This window comes from Antechinus flavipes, chromosome 2, assembly GCF_016432865.1.
Source record: "Antechinus flavipes isolate AdamAnt ecotype Samford, QLD, Australia chromosome 2, AdamAnt_v2, whole genome shotgun sequence".
In the NCBI taxonomy this organism is placed as follows: Eukaryota; Metazoa; Chordata; class Mammalia; order Dasyuromorphia; family Dasyuridae; genus Antechinus; species Antechinus flavipes.
This window is the reverse complement of record NC_067399.1, coordinates 577,675,357-577,692,476: the sequence shown is the minus strand read 5'-3', so window position 1 is coordinate 577,692,476 and position 17,120 is coordinate 577,675,357. Positions and strand designations below refer to the sequence as shown.

Genomic DNA, 17,120 nt, shown 5'->3' with positions numbered 1-17,120 from the left:
CTGAGTTACTGGTAAGCTACAATGATATGATGATACTTTACAGGGAATATTTCCAATGATGTACAATAAAAAATAACTTCCTGGGTCTGAGCTAGGATTGTATCTCTGTGATGAGGGGTGGAGTTTCCATGTGATGCCTCCTCTGCCTTCTCCTAAGTCAGATAGATCCTCTAGCCCCTGCAGCATGTGAAACACTGATCTATGTGTCTTTACAAGGACTTGTACTAAAGTTAAAAAAAATAAACAAACATGAAAATGAACAGACTGGTTTCTTTTAATTTTAGCAAACTTCAATTTTCAGAAGCCTATGAAGGTAATAAAAATATAGCTTCAGAGGAAGCAAAAATTCTTAGTGGTAGTAGCTCAGAAAATGACACCCATTAGGGCAGGATTCTGTGGAATGAAAGTTGTGCTTGAATTTTTCCCTCTTTTCTCTTATCTGAAAATGATTGAATTCTGTATCTCCAAGACATTAGAAATTACAAAGTCTTGGGGACTTTGTGCTCTCAATTTTTCACCATCAAAAACAAAGGTGCTGGATTCCTTAAAAGTTCAGCATGCTATAATTCTACTTATAATCAAAATAGTTTCCAAGTTGAATTAATAAATCTATCATTTTTGTACAAACAAGTATAATTTTAAATACACTAAACATTAGTTTAAGAGCAAACTGGAAATTGCAAATGAATTCCTGATGAGTTCAAAATTTCCAGAATCTGACAGCTCTTAAATTTGTAGGAAACCCCTTCTTTCCCGTCCTGTGCCTAAAGAAAAAAGTCTTATAAAAAAACTATTCTCAATCAATTATCATGCTTCCTATGGGAATGAGAAAAGTAAAGCTTTTTTTTTTTTCCTAAAGAAACTTTAAACACAAGCAGGGGTGAATGTTAAAAACTATTTTTGCATGTATTTTGAAAAATAAAAAGTTATTATTCTAAAAAAGAAAAGAAACTTTAGAAAGAACTTTGAAATCTATTTTATAAGCCCCTTTCCCGGACTTCATAAAATAGTTAAGGGAAATGAACAACTTTAAAACTCAGCTGAATGGTTTGTTATGTTGTGAGAGCAAATCTGACTAATGAAGCTTTAATGTTTTCATTAGGCAGATCCTAATCAAACAGTGAAAAACAGCTTCACTGTTCTGGACACCCCTGAACTGGTTAAATTCCATAAGAGGTAGCTATAATTGCAGTGGATGTGAAACAAGCATCTTAAGGGAGAAATTCTGTTCGCTATTTTAAGAACTGCCCCCCTGCCCTCAGTCTCAGAATTCTGTTGATTGACAGGTTTTTACTTCATTGTCTGATCCAGTGACGTAGTTACTGAGCATAAAATTCATTCCTTTGTAGGGAAGAATTTGTTTTCTTTAAAGAATTACTCATCTTTCTACAGAGTCACAAATGGATGTTCCTAGACCCCCTGCTCCTTTATCAATGGCCTTGGATAAAAACAAAAAAAAAGTAAATATCATGTCCTGAGCATTTGTGTACTGGTTAATACCTTTGATTTTTTCTGTTGTTGTTGTCCTCATAAAAAAAAAAAAAAAACTAAACTGGGTTAATCAGCATGGAGAATCAGAAAGAAAATAATGCTTTTTTTTTTGCTTGCAGAAAGATTAGACACTATGTGTCCATTAGTAGAATGTGCAATGACATCAATAAGGTCAGTAAAAAGAGGGCTATTACCCAATATCAATTCCAGCAAAAATAACATTCATGAGTAATTAAGGAACATGAACTAATGTCTCTGAGTATTCATTTATAGGTAGAAAAAACTTGTGAACGTGTTCAGGCTGAATCTCAAACAGGTAGGATGTCACATTTTCTTATTCTGTTACTTCTACCAAAGTTTCTGTGTCTCATCAGCATGGATAGTGATACGTTCATAGCCAAATAACCCTGGATTTTCCTCATCAGTTAATAGTGTAAATAGTGTGGATAATAGTGTAAAGGTCAACAAGGAAATATATGTAAAGCTTTTTGCCAGTCTTATAATGATAAGCAAATGTGAACTATTATTATCAATAATCACCCTCTCCAACAATATAGATCATGAACCACTTGCAGGCCCTATTTCTTTGTCTCGGGATTGTTTAGATACCAACAAAGCATATGAGCTGTGCCTCAGTTATCCTTATATGATGAGTCCCTTTCATTTTCTGGTAATCTGTTTCTCTGATAACATCATTATTACTACTTGTGCAATTTCTAAATTTGTTAAGTTTATGCAGAAAAGATTTTAAAAGACCTCTTGACACTGAAGGAGTTTCATAATATCCTGGAACAAAATTAACTTTTAATTAGCAACAAGATGATATTTCTATACCTTCCTGGTCTGTTTATTTTGAAACTTGGCAGAATCCTAACTACACATGATTTTGCTGACTTTTGTATTACTTAGAGATATAAGATTTTCTCCTATATTCAATTCTAGTTTAAGAAATATTTGGTAAGTACTTGTCTGTCAGACACTGTGCCAGGTATAAGAGATACAAAGATGAAGACAAAAATAATTCTAGCTTTATATCCTATTGTTTAGAAACCATAGATACACGGGTTAAGAAAATACTCAATAAAGTAATTAGAGTGTGGGGGTAGAATTAAAAACTAGAAGAATCAAAAAAGGTATCTCATTGAAAGTGGCAATTGAATTGAGATGAGATTCCAAGGTGGGGCAGTGAGGAGAGAAAGATAACCTTTTTTCAACTGTGAACAATCAAATTGGTTAACTTGAAGAAATTATTTGATGATATTTAGTAAATCTATATTTGCTTGAGCAACATGTGGCAATAAGCAAAAGGCTTTCCTGATTAATATTTCCACAATAATGTCATGTAACATATTTTAACCAAACTCCACTGTGTCCTAGTGTCATTCAGCTTTTGACTCACACAATTGTAACATAATTCCAGCAAAACCTAGCGCCCCAATCCTTCATAACATTTTCTTGCTATCAGATATTAAATGTGTTTCATGAAGCTATGGATGACAGAGGTACACTATTTTAAAGCATGATTCTTGCTGGGCTTCTTGAACTCTAGATTTTTGTCATGCATACCTATTGCTTAGAAGAGATGTCCTTTCTTAAGAAATTGTGGTACAGAGATACTTAGCCTCTGCTCTAATCAGACTAATTTTCTGACCGAAGATTGAATACATTTTGTTCATCCTCATCTTTTGTGGGGTTTTTTTCCCTTATACTGTTTCCTGACCTTGACTTTACGCTTCCTATGAGACCCAACTTAAGGCTCGTCTTTTGGACAAATGATCTTACCTCTCTAGATTTTGTTAGTCTTCTCATCTATAAAATAAGGACATCCCCACTCACCTGGACTGTTGCAGTAGCCTCCATGTTGGTCCTTGCACATTCAAGTTTACCTTCTATATAGCTGCCAAATGGATATTCCTGAAGCACACAGAGTCTGACTCTGTTAATCTTCTCTTTAATAAATGCCATCATTATTATTACCTTTATGATAAAATGTGAGCACTATTTGGCATTTTAACTCATTACAATCTGGCTCTAATCTACATTGCTAGGATTGTTATACAAAACTCAATATAGCCTATGAACCAGACAAAAATATTTGCCTTCATGCTTTTGAACAGGACATCCCCTGTAATGCCAGTAATGTACTTACTGTCTTCTCACCTCCATCTCTTGGAACCCTTAGTTTTCTTCAGAGCCTCCATTTGAGAGAGTGCTCAGGTCAGCCATGCTCACATCTCTCCTGGCTCCACTCTAACTCTGCCCTGACATGGGCACCTTCCCTGCCTATAACCTCCCCCAGTGTTTCTTTTCAGCTCCTTTTTCAGCTCTTTCTTTTAGCTCATATTTGTATTCCCATTATTTATCACTATAACTAAAATATGGTTATTCAATAAATGTTCTATCATCTGTCTTTCTGTCTGTTTTGTCTATCTATCTACTTATCTATCATATATTTATCTATCAGTTGTCTATCATCTATTTATCTATTATCTATCATATGTTTGTCTATCAACTATCTATCATCATTTTATCTGGTAATCTTCTAACCTATTTCTCTAGCATTTAAATAGTGCCTGTTTCTCTATTAATCATCTGTCTCTCATTTAACTGTATCATTTGTCATCCATTTATCTATAACCCATAGATTTATCACTCATCTATCTATATATCTAGCCAATCCAATCTATTTCTCTAGTAAAGTTCAGCTGACACCTTTCTACATGAGATTTTTTTTTCATCTTCTACAGGACCTTCCCAAAATTACTTAATATGTATGTCATGTTTATTTTGTATATACTTATATGTGTCCATGTTGATTCTCTAAGAGAATGTAAGTTTCTTGGGTATAGGAACTGTTACATGTTGGGCTTGGTATTCCTAAAAGTGTCCCTTTCACATAGTAGGTGTTTGATAAGTGTTTGTTGATTGATTGTCAGGTTCTTTCCAATTGAAAGAGTTCAAATCTCCTTCAAGAGACTGATTTGTCCAAGGATGGAAGTTAAGTTCACTGGCCTATAGTTTATAAATTCTGTTGTCTTCCTTTCTTTGAATATTGAAACATATGTGCCCATCTTCAATCTTGTGGTAGGTCTTATCTTTACCATGGTATTTTAAATATCACTGAGAATAGTTTGATAATCATACCTGTCAGTTCTTGCAAGATCCAAGGAGGTAGCTCATCTGAGTCAGGTGATTTACATTTTTCAAGAGCACCCAAGTACTCTCTTATGATCTGATTTAGTGTTAATCATTTTTCTTCAATCATTTCCAATATTAACATCATTCTCTTATGCAGAAGAGGCAACAACAAAGTATAAATTGAAGAGTTTTGCTACCTTCTGCTAACAGTTATTATTGTCCATTATCCTAACCACTCCAAGCAAGTCCTACTCCTTCTTTGATATTTCTCCCATAAAACTAAACAACAAGCAAAGCAAAAAACCTTTATGTTGTCTTCAGCTTCTCTTACCAGCCTTACTTAGTTCATTCTGAGCTTTGTAATTCTGACTCTATTTTTAACAGGACCTTCCCATACTCCTATTCATTTTCTATTACTGAGACTTGATCCCAACTTCTATATATTTTCTTTTAAAATGTAAGTGAATTTCTGAGTTCCCTATGCATCCATATCATTTTCTTTAGAGAAATCTCATTTTCCTCTTCATTTAAATTGTTTTACTTTGGATCTTCAGAATTTTATATGGAAAAATTTAAATAGCATTAGTTATTTCAAGGATCCATCATTACAGGTGGAATGAGTATTACCTCCATCTATAAAAATTACAGCTACTCTAGCCCTGGGTATACCATCTCCAGGAGATGCTGCAGCCAAAATAATTCATCAGAAGTCTAATCATAAACTCTCCAAAGTTAACTAGAGCCATCACCGGACATAAATCAAGTCCATTGCTAGGCCTTCTCCTGCTTGGTAAAACTTACCAGTTATATTCCACTATCATAATCTTTGTGAACCTGAGGTTTCATTCATACCTCAATGAATTGTCAGAGTAAGCCTTTGAAGAGGTAAATAATGTTTGGGTTAGAACTTATAAAGCAGCATGCTGCTGTAGAGTTAGGAAGCCTTGAATTCAGCTCTCTCTTTTAACACATATTAGCTGAGTTACTTTAGCGTCTAGCCAAGTCACTTAATGGCTCAGCCTTAGTCAATTCTCTAAGACTATAAATTACAGCTCTAGAGATAGCTAGATAGAATAGTGAATAGAATACTGAATTGGAGTCAGCAAGATATAAGTTCAAATGTCTGCCTTAGACACTTACTAGCTATGTGATCCTGGGCTAGTTATATAATTTCTCCTAGCCTTAGTTTCCTTATCTATAAAATGAGAATAACAATAATAGTACCTAATTTATAAAGTTGTTGTGAGGATTAAATGAGTTAGTATATATAAATACACTCGACAAACCTTAAAACACTATGTGAATGATATTATTATTATTATTAATTCTGCATTGAGCAAAGGGCATAGCTACACCAGGAATCCCATAATTATTATATTATCTCATCTCTGGATTCAAACAAAAACTAATACTATGTTATTTAAATATTTTAATATAACCATGCAAAAGATCAGTACATGACTGATGAACAAATCAGTGGACGAGGCAATAATTAGCATAGGTGCTGAAAGAAGGATTGGGCTAAAGTGAACAGGAAGACCTTACAGAATAGGCAGATCTTAAAGGATGGCTAGAAATGAAAAGTGAAAATGTGGGAAAATACAAGTTCTTTTGTATTGGTTTTTTTTGGGGGGAGGGTAGGGATTGGGGGACAATGAGGCTTGACATGAATACAGCAATCAAGCTAAAGCAGAAAGTCTCTGTAGAAGAGTGATGGGAAAGAAATCCAAAAAGATAGGTTATTGCTATTTTGTGGAGAGCTTTGCATGTCAAACTAAGGAATTTAAACTTCATCCTGTGGGCATTAGGGAAGGATAAGGAATTTCATGGGGGGTTTTTATTATTAAAATTAAAGGAATGAAAATATCCAGAGGGTTATTTGGGAAGTTTGCTCAGGTAGTATGTACAAGATGGTAGAGAGACAGAGGCAGGGAAACCAATTAGGAGGCTATCAGAGTAAAATTGCACTGGGGCTCAATGAGCCTGAAGTAGGGTGGTGATAGGTTGAAACAGAAAGATAAAGACGAAAGAGATATTGGGAGAAAAGGATAAAAAGACATGGGGACTATCTAGCTATGAGAACAGAACACTCAAAGATTTTGAGCCTGAAAGAGACAAAAAAATAGTGGTGCTATGGACAAAGACTGAAAGGGCTGGAGATGGAGCTGGTTTTCAGGGAAAGCCAGCAGTTTATTAGCTGGTCACATTTGGAATACACCCAAAACCAGTAGTATGGATGTTCCCTATGCAAAAAGCTTGTTTTTCAGCAAGACTCTTTAAATATTTATATTCTGTAGAAAATGGAGAAAATTTAGGAGGAAAAATCAAAATTTTTCTATTGTTTCACTTAAGGTTTCACTTAAAGGTTAAAGGAGAAAATCTTTCAATGTGCATTTCTCCCCCTTCAACCACTTGCAAGGTCCACTTTTAAACTATTTCTTTACAGACTTCTAGGAACTCTCTGCAAGTGTATGATCCAGAAACTTTATACAAGGAACCTTTCTGTGTGGATTTTTTTTTAACAAGGTGTGGAATGTTCAGCCAAGGGAGAGTTCTAATTGGCTAACATTCCTCACCACTTTATAATGGAAATTCTGACAAGGTTGTCTTCCTTGCAGTTCAACTGGGTCTTGTCCTTAGAAGTCTAATATTATTGGGCTTCACAAAACTGTGAAAGTATTGAAGCTGTTCTACTCTTATTCCACATTGAATTATAATTTATTTTCTGAAATTTTTAGACTGGTGTGGTTTGCTATTATTATGCTAAGAGATTTTTTTTAAAAAACAACAACAACATTGTTTCCACAGATAATCAGTGTTGCAGATACAAAGATAGGAGGAAAGGTTCATTAGATGTCAGATCAACCACCTCCCGAGGAAGTGATGGTATGTGACAAATAGGGCAACAGGAATAACTGTCATTTCAATATTACAAAATCTTGGCCTGCCCACTTTTATTTGTGTATATTTTTAAAGTTGTAGTTATTTTCTTTTTTTTAGATTGCACTTTCAAAAATGATCCCTTTCAAAGGCTTTATAGAAGTTTAAGGATTTGCCCTTTGCAAACTTCTCTGTCTGTCATCTAGTAAAATGTTCAGCATTATTATATCTTCTCCACCTCTTTCCCCATTATATGTATTGACCTATACCATTTTTATATAGTTTAAAACAAATTAAGATTAAATTATTATCAAAGATCTTTAGATTTAAATTTACCTAGTTTAATTACATCAATGGTAGTGTATCTAGCGTATACAGAAAAGGCCTAAGAAAGATCTGGGTTCAAGTCTTGACTTTCACATACATTGTAATCCCAGGTACTTTTCAATGTCCCAGCAATGCTAATACTGTGAGTTGCAGAACTATTATTGATCTTTATTGGTCAATTTTCCTTGTCGAGAGTTCCCACCACCAATGAAATCTAAGTCTAGACTTCCCTTCTCTGCCTCCCACCAAAAATTGTGTAAGTAAATTTTTTGTCAATACTCATTGATCCCAATTTGCCTCAGCAGTTATTTTTCTTAAGAAGGACTTATTACTAGCAAGATATTATTTAAAGCCTAGACTAGACAAAACACTGGAAAATATATAGTAGAAAACTCTACTCCAAGTACAACTCAATAACTACAACACAGAAGTATCAACTAAATGACTTGGAATGGTCTGTTGCTTTTTTGTCTTATTTATGATACATATGATCAAAATCACCCTGAATCATATGGAAGCAAAGGCAGAACAGTGAAATATATGCATATGATTGTCTCGAAAGGTTGTGGCTCCTTGGCAGCTGGAGGGAAAAGCCATAAGTTAGAGAACTTACATTATATTAGGCACTATCTCAAAAAAAAAAAAATGTGTCCACACCCTTCATTTGAACAGATGGATTGTAGAGATCCAGGGTAGCCAAGCAAAGTGGACATAGGCCCAGAAGCAGAATCAGACTGCCTACTTTCTGGTCCACTTACCATTTACCATTTACCAATTGTGTGACTTTGGGCATGTTGCTTCCTTACTTTTGGCCTAAGTTTCCATTCCTGTCAAATGAGAGGATTTTTTAAATAAAATTCTTTCCAGGTCAAGCAATCTGTGCTTCAATAAGATTGTTGGTGCTTTCATTTAACAGTGAACCAACTGTACATGGAATATGAATAAGGATTTCCCTTTATCCCTATCCCAATAAGGAACTATATCTTAGTAATAACAGTGACCAAAAAATTCATCACATCTCAATTCCTGAAAGCTTCAGCTACCTTATACAATATTTAGTCTAAGCATCCAAAATGATGGGATATCATGCTTTGAAAAATTGAACCAGAAAATCTTGTGTTGTTCAGTTAAGAGTAGATTGTATCATTTATTTTTGTTATAACTGAGGGCATAAAAGGCCTGTGTAGCATTGAATCCTAGAGTGTATATAGTTTCGTTCTAGTATTAGGAGACAATTCCAAATACCTAGAGTTATGGCGAGGAAAAAGAAGAGATAACTCTAATATTTCAGCTTAAATTGCTGGGCTGACCTAATAGTGGGGAAAGCATAGGATTTAAAATCAGAAGATACGGGTCTAAATTTGGGCTCTATTACTTACCGTCTTTCTGATCTCATCTAATCACAATAGGAATCATTTTCTTCATGTAAAATAAGTCATATGAGGGGTATGTGGACTAAATGATTCAGCAGTTCAACTTTATTAAGTGCTTTCTATCCATAAGAAAGTATGTCTGAAGCTGAGAATATGAATAAAAAATGAGAAATAGGCCTAACTGTAAAAAAATTAAAATTCTATTGCAGGTAGGGCAGCTAGGAGACACAGTGGATAGATAGAACATTGGCCCTGAATCAGGAAGACCTGAGTTCAAATTTGAATTCAAACACTTGGACACTAATTAACTGTTACCCTGGGCAAGTCACTTAACCTCAATTGTCTCACTTCCCACCCACTCCCAAAACAATTCTATTGCAGGTAGAAGATAGATAGATAGATAGATAGATAGATAGATAGATAGATAGATAGATACACATACATACATACATACATACATACACAAATAAATAAAAGTTAGGCAGGAGGGAAGAGAATTAAGAACTAGAATAAAGAAAGACTTCTTACAGAAGCTAGCACCTGAGAAGAGCTCTAAAGGAAGCTATGAAATCTAAGACAGAGTCAGGAAGGTAGTGCTTTTCAGTCAGAAAGCACAACCTGTACCATGAAATTGAGATGGGGAACAGTAAATATGCCAATTTGGCTGGATTATAGAGTATTCAAAGGAGAATAAAGCTAGAAAAAAGCTGGTTGGAGTCAGCTTGTCAGTGGCTTTAAATGTCAAAGTGATGCCTTTGTGTTTTATCTTAGAGGCAATGGGAAATCACAAAATATTCTAGAATTGAGAGATGACATAGCCAGATGTTTTAGAAAGATTACTCCAGCATTTGAATGGAAGGTGGATTAGAGAAGGAAGAGATTAGAATCAGGAAAAATGATCTGGAGGCTTTTGCAATAGACCAAGCAGAATGTGATGAGAGCCTAAGTTAAGATCATATTCATATAAGTGAAGAAGGGGATAGAGGCAAGAACGTAGATAGAAAATTGACAAATATTGTTTGTTTGGATATGAGAAAAGAAAGAAAGAGAACACTAAAAGATGACTTTAAGATTTTAACTTGGATGATAGTAAAAATGACAGTGCCCTTAATTTCTAACCTTTAAGGAAAGCTGTATGGAAGGGATATGACAACATGTCTGTTTGGGACATGTTGAAATTGAGATACTTATATGACATTCAGATCTCCAGCAGAAAGATGGGGATATGAGGTTGGAGCACAAGAAAGATTCCTTTACTTTCCTCTTTGCTACAATGTCAGTAGTTTTAGTACATGGGAAGGTGTGATTCTATAGAACAGAAGAATCAGAGCTAGTCATCCAAGAAAGATTGATTGAGAATGTTAGAATAGAGCAAGGAGATTATTAAGACTGAGCAGTAAATGAACCTGATTTTGTCATCGACTGTGCAGGGAAATGGTTTATATTTTAGAGATGGTACCATTATTTAGGGCAAGTTTTCATTAAGCCATTTCTCTGTTAATACTTTTGAGTCAGGGCCAAATTACTGGGACAAATCATCAGTGTGACTTTCTGTGCTAGAAGAGATTTAGATACAACTCTAGGAAATAAGGAATCAGGTTCCTTGGAGAAGCTAGTATGGTAGAGTCAAAAGAATATTGATAATATGACATAGAGCAAATCACTTTTGTTGGCCCCACTTTTTCTATCTATAAAAGGAAAGAGTTGATAATTTCCAATATCCTTTAGTTAATATCCAGATTTCTTTCCAATCCCACAATTCTAAGATTGAGAAGACTTGAAATGAGGCACAGATTGTGTAATACAATGTTTACACTTCATTTCATTTTAATCACAGGAAGTTCACAGAGACGTCATTCTTCCATGGCAAGGATTCACTCAATGACTATTGAAGCACCCATCACCAAGGTAGATGCTTTATTCCTTTCTCTGTAGAAGTGAACCACATAAACCAAAATTTTCATTGTCTGTCTGTGATAGTAGTGGTTTTTTATTCTAAATTCACTGTACAAGGAATTGTATCCCATAGGAATGGGGGGAGTCTTACGTAAGTCAGCAATGAGTACTATCATTAACCGGATCCTTCAGAATTAACCTCACTTAGGTTTCCTGTAGTTTCACTAGAAAATTGAATTGAATCTAAAAAAATTGAATTAATTGGCATAAATGTAAAGTCTGAAATTTGACTTCAAATCAGGGTCATATGTACAATCTGGCTAGAAGATTGTTTAAATTTAAAAGATCTGGAATTTTCATGTACTCCAAGTTCAATATGAAATAGGATTATAAAGCAGCTAAAATGGCTAATGAGATCTTGGGTTGCACTGAGATAGACAAAGCTTCTAAGAATCAGGAGGTAATAGTCCTGTTGTCCTCTACTCTGGAACATTATGTTCATATCTGGAGCATTATGTTCAATTCTGAGCACCATCTCTTAGAAAGGACATTGACAAGCTGGAGGACAACCAGAATACTAAATTAATAATATATAAAGATGTTAGAGGTGCTTAGCTTGGACAAGAGGAGACTCAGGGTGTGGGGGGAACATGATAACTGTCTTCAAGAAATTAAAAGGCTATCATGTGGATGGAATTAGACTAGTTCTTTTAGTTCCCAAAGAACAGAAAAAGGTGCAATGTTTAGAAGTTGCTAAGAAGCAAATTTAGACTTAATTTGAGAGAAAAAGATTTCTTAATAATTAGACCTATCCAAAATTGGAATGAGAAGCTTTGGAAAATAGTAGGATTCTTTCACAGAAAATCTTCAAGCCAAGTCTGGATGATCATTTATTAGCTCAATATGTTGTAGTGGGGATTCTTTTTCAGGTATGAATTGGAGAAGTTGGCCACCAAGTTCCCTTCCAACAACAATATACTGTTTTAATATAGGTGATAAATATTATCAATGCTGCACAAGAAAACAGTCCGATACCTGTGGCAGAGGCTTTAGACCGTGTACTAGAGATCCTAAGAACCACTGAGTTATATTCTCCACAACTTGGAACTAAGGATGATGATCCCCATGCCAGTGATCTTGTCGGCGGCCTCATGTCTGTAAGTAACAAAGATAAAAGTGGGAGGTTTGCTTTTACATTTTTTGTTTCATTTTACATTTTCAGAAACTAGAAATGCCTGATCTTTTTATATGAATATCCAAACAACTATGAATCCAGTGAATTTGTTAAGATCTAATTTCCAGTGTCTATGTCAAGGAATCTTATTCAACCCTAGATACTTGAGTTGTCAAGTATGGCCAGGAAGACATAGTTAATAGGATTACGGCTAGCCCTAAAAGGGGGCAATAATTTGTCTTTTGCATCTTTTCAATTCAATTAAACAGATATTTATTAAAGCTCCAATGTAAAGAACAGTGTATTGAAAGTCAAAAGAAATAATCAAGTTTATATTAAGATGTAATCTCTATCTTCATGGAGCTTTCTGCCTAATCAAGGGAATAAATAGACACAAACAGATTACTGGAATACCTGGTGAGGGTACATTGGAAGTGAAAAACAAAAAGCTATGGGAGGTCCAAGGATCTCTATCCAATCTGTAACCAAGTCCTGTCATTTTTGCCTTCAAAATATCTCTCATATAGAACCTTTTCTCTGTACTCAAGTGATAGCTATCTCAATACAGGCCCTCAATACTTCTCATCTAAGACTATTGCAATAAATTGCTACTTGGTCCTTTTGCCTCAAGGTCCTTTTCACTCTAGCTTATCCTTCACTCATCTATCAAAGTAATTTTTCTTAAAGCAGGTCTGACATGTCACTCTCCTACTCAATACATTTCAGTGGTTCCTTATAATCTCCAGCATCGGATATAGAATTTTGTTTGCCTTTTAAAGCCTTTCTCATTTTCCATTCTTTTTATTCTTTATCTCCTTTCATGTGCTCTAATCCAAGAATACTGGCTTTCTTACTTATCTACAACATTCCATAACTCAATCCCATATCTTTTTCACTGGGTATTCCCCATTCCTGAGACGCTTTGTCCCTTAATCACAACCTGGCCTAGGTTTCACCTAGTTGTTAGGAAAAAAAATATATTAATATATTACAAATTATTCATATCAAGATGTGACTAGCTTAAAATCCCTAAATAGTGTCTGTACCTAGAAAAATATGCATTTTAACCAAGGATATTTCCAGAATGGATAACCTACCTCAAAAGAAAAAAATCTCTACTATAACATAAATAAATCTCAATGTAATTTATGAAGCTATTGAAGAAAAGCAGAAAAGACTCTTTGGAACTGGAAGGTTGCTAACACTATTCAAATCATACAAAATAAAGGACCAGCTAAGCACTGGGCAAATTGTCAGAAAGCCTATGAGTTGATAATAATAAATGGATGTTTACAAAGCTCTTTAAAAGTTAGTAGGTTGGGGCAGTTAGGTGGCACAGTGGATAATAGAGCACCAGCCCTGACATCAGAAAGACCTGAGTTCATTTTTTTTAAATTTTATTTTATAATGACTTTTTATTGACAGAACTCATGCCAGGGTAATTTTTTTTACAACATTATCCCTTGCACTCGGTTCTGTTCTGATTTTTTCCCTCCCTCCCTTCACCCCCTCCCCTAGATGGCAAGCAGTCCTATACATGTTAAATATGTTGCAGTATATCCTAGATAACCGAACAGTTCACTTGTTGCACAGGGAGAATTGGATTCAGAAGGGAAGAAAAACAAAAATGCAAATAGTTCACATTCATTTCCCAGTGTTCTTTCTTTGGGTATAGTTGCTTCTGTCCATCATTTATCAATTGAAACTGAGTTAGGTCTCTTTGTCAAAGAAATCCACTTCTATCAGAATACATCCTCATACAGTATCGTTGTTGAAGTGTATAATGATCTCCTGGTTCTGCTCATTTCACTTACCATCAGTTCATGTAAGTCTCTCCAAGCCTCTCTGTATTCATCCTGCTGGTCATTTCTTATAGAACAATAATATTCCATAACCTTCATATATCACAATTTACCCAGCCATTCTCCAATTGATGGGCATCCATTCATTTTCCAGTTTCTAGCCACTACAAACAGGGCACAAACATTTTGGCACATACAAGGACCTGAGTTCAAATCTGGTCTCAGACACTTAACACTTCCTAATTGTGTGACTCTGGGCAAGTCACTTAACCCCAATTGCCTCAGCAAAAAAAAAAAAAAAGTTTGTAGGTTCAAACACTGGTTCAATATTATACATACTCTGTCATGCTATTGGGGCTTTAGATAGGACTGCCCTATAGAAAGTCTCATTTAGTCATAATTAAGAGGACTAAAATAATAAAAAATAAAAGAAAAAAGGGTGGTCTGGTTGTTTTCGCTGTATCAATAATTGAAATGAACCAACTTTACATGTATATTATCAGTCTTTTAAAAAGTGCCTATTGGATATAATAAAGATCTAAAAGATGGATCAGGGACCAAAAAATATCTCAGAGAATCCATTATTTGATCTTGATATCATTGTGATAACATAATGAATACAGCTTATTCATTCATACATTCTCATCCTGTATGATTCATGTCCACATTCTCCCCTAAATCCTTTATAGAAAATCTACCCATTTTCCTGAAGGATTTCCTATATTCCCCAAGTTTCATTACAGCACCCAGAATGTCCATCTGGTATCCTTTGCTCTGGCTATATGACTGATCCACCCCCTTTTCTGATCATACATCCCTAGTAATACCATTTCTCTAAGGCAAACTATTTGTTCATTCATTCAACAAATGTTTAATATGGGTGTTCCCAGTGTTCATGTAAATCTCTCCAAGCCTCTCTGTATTCATCCTGCTGGTCATTTCTTACAAAACAATAATATTCCATAACATTCATATACCACAATTTACCCAGCCATTCTCCAATGACAATATGCACACAGATAAGAGGGAGCTGGCCTGGGCACCCTCCTTAAATGGAGGTTCTGGGAGGATCTCCAATAAGAGATGGGGCCCCAGGAGCAGAGGGTTCTGAGAAGGCAGGAGCTCCAGGATTGGGGTGATCTTCAAGGATGAAGAGATTATACAATAAAGAAGTTCAAAGGAGTGTAGCCTGGTGGGAAATGGAAATGTTACTACTGTCATTATTATTTATTATGATGACAATTGCTATTAATTTTATTATTATTATCATGGTTTTCTAGATATGGTGAACAGTCAATACAAGATCAGGGAGACAAGAGATGGGATATCATGTACAGACACAGCTAGGAAGACAGTTGGGTTGGAATATAGGAGGGAGAAGAAGTGAGGGAAAATGGGTCTGGAAAGATGGGATCAAGGACTGAGAGCTGGAAGGGGCCTTTGAAGCTCTCTAGACCAACCCACTCATCTTGTATGGGATGAAACTAAGGCACATAGTTAAAATGAGCTGTGAGACAAGTAGAAGAAGACCCAGGAGAGAGCAATATCACAACACAGCTAGGAAGACAGTTGGGTTGGAATATAGGAGGGAGAAGAAGTGAGGGAAAATGGGTCTGGAAAGATGGGATCACAGGACTGAGAGCTGGAAGGGGCCTTTGAGGCTCTCTAGACCAACCCACTCATCTTGTATGGGATGAAACTAAGGCACATAGTTAAAATGAGCTGTGAGACAAGTAGAAGAAGACCCAGGAGAGAGCAATATCACAAAAATTCAAGGAGATAATATCCATAAGGAGAGGGTGGTCCATAGCATCAAATACTGCAGAGGTCAAGAAGGATAAGGTCCAAGAAGAAGCCATTGGATCCCAGTGGTGTCCTTGGAGAGAGTGCTAGATTAGAAGTCAGATTGCAAAAGGAAGAGAGGTGAGTGGGAGATAAAGGAGTCACAGAACAAACATAAACAGTTTTTTCCAGTTCAGCTAATGCTGAACACAAGGAGGGTACATCACTCATGATATGTTATTGCCTGCTCATACCAGTCATAATTCTCTCCTTTGGCCTTTGGTTTTGTCTATAACCATAATTCCTCAGAGATCATAATGTTCCATGATTCACAGGCATATAGAAATACAAGAGAATATAGGGATTAAATATACTGGGTTTTAAATCACACATTTTTTAAAAATCAAAAAACAAACAGAAATACTGATTAATTTAGTTAAACTATAGAAAAATTAACTTAAGCTCCTCCTTTTGAATGAATTGCTTGTCACTATAATGCCATATTAAGCTAAATAATTCTTTGTAGATAGCTCATACCATGGGGAGTAATAAAAAAGGGAAGAAGGTGATAAAATGTACCTGTAATATATAATATTCCCCCCTTCTATACAGTTTTTAAAATTTTTTAATATTTTGTTTTTCCCAGTTATGTGTAAAACAATTTTTAACATTTGTTTTTAAAACTTTCTGAATTCCAGATTCTTTCTTCTTCCCTCCCCTGCTCCCTCTTGCAATAGAAGGCACATGTGAAGTTATGCAAAACATTTCCATAAAAGTCGTGTTGCAAAAGAAAACATAGATTCCATCCTCCTCCCAAAAAAAGTCAAGAAAAATAAAGTAAAAATAGACACAATCAGTTCCATATCAGTATCCAATATTATGCACATCATGAATAGTATTTTTCCTTATAATCCTTCAGAGTAGTATTGGATCACTGTATTGCTGATACTAGCAAAGTTATTCACAACTGATCATCCCACAACAGCAATGTCATTACTTTGTACAAAATCCATTTCATTTTGCATGAGGTCATGCAGGACTTTCAAGATTTTTCTGAGAACATCCTGCTCATCATTTCTCATAGTACAATAGTATTCCATTACAATCACATATCACAACTTATTCAGCTATTCCTCAACCAATGGGCACACCTTCAATTTCTTTTCTTTTTTTTTCTTATAGCTTTTTATTTACAAGATATATGCATGGGTAATTTTTCAGCATTGACAATTGCAAAATCTTTTGTTCCAATTTTTC

General features: G+C 35.2%; 1 protein-coding gene across 2 annotated transcripts in view; it reads left to right on the top strand.

Moving 5' to 3' along the window:
- PDE8A (phosphodiesterase 8A) overlaps positions 1-17,120 on the top strand; it is a 258,809-nt gene that overhangs the window by 187,951 nt on the left and 53,738 nt on the right. The window contains exons 11-15 of one of the 2 annotated variants that reach the window (XM_051981190.1): positions 1,611-1,662; positions 1,765-1,807; positions 7,438-7,515; positions 11,047-11,117; positions 12,098-12,262. In XM_051981190.1, the coding sequence (XP_051837150.1) occupies positions 1,611-1,662; positions 1,765-1,807; positions 7,438-7,515; positions 11,047-11,117; positions 12,098-12,262 (409 nt within the window). The remainder of the gene's footprint in view (positions 1-1,610; positions 1,663-1,764; positions 1,808-7,437; positions 7,516-11,046; positions 11,118-12,097; positions 12,263-17,120) is intronic. The other variant, XM_051981191.1, reaches the window with a different exon arrangement.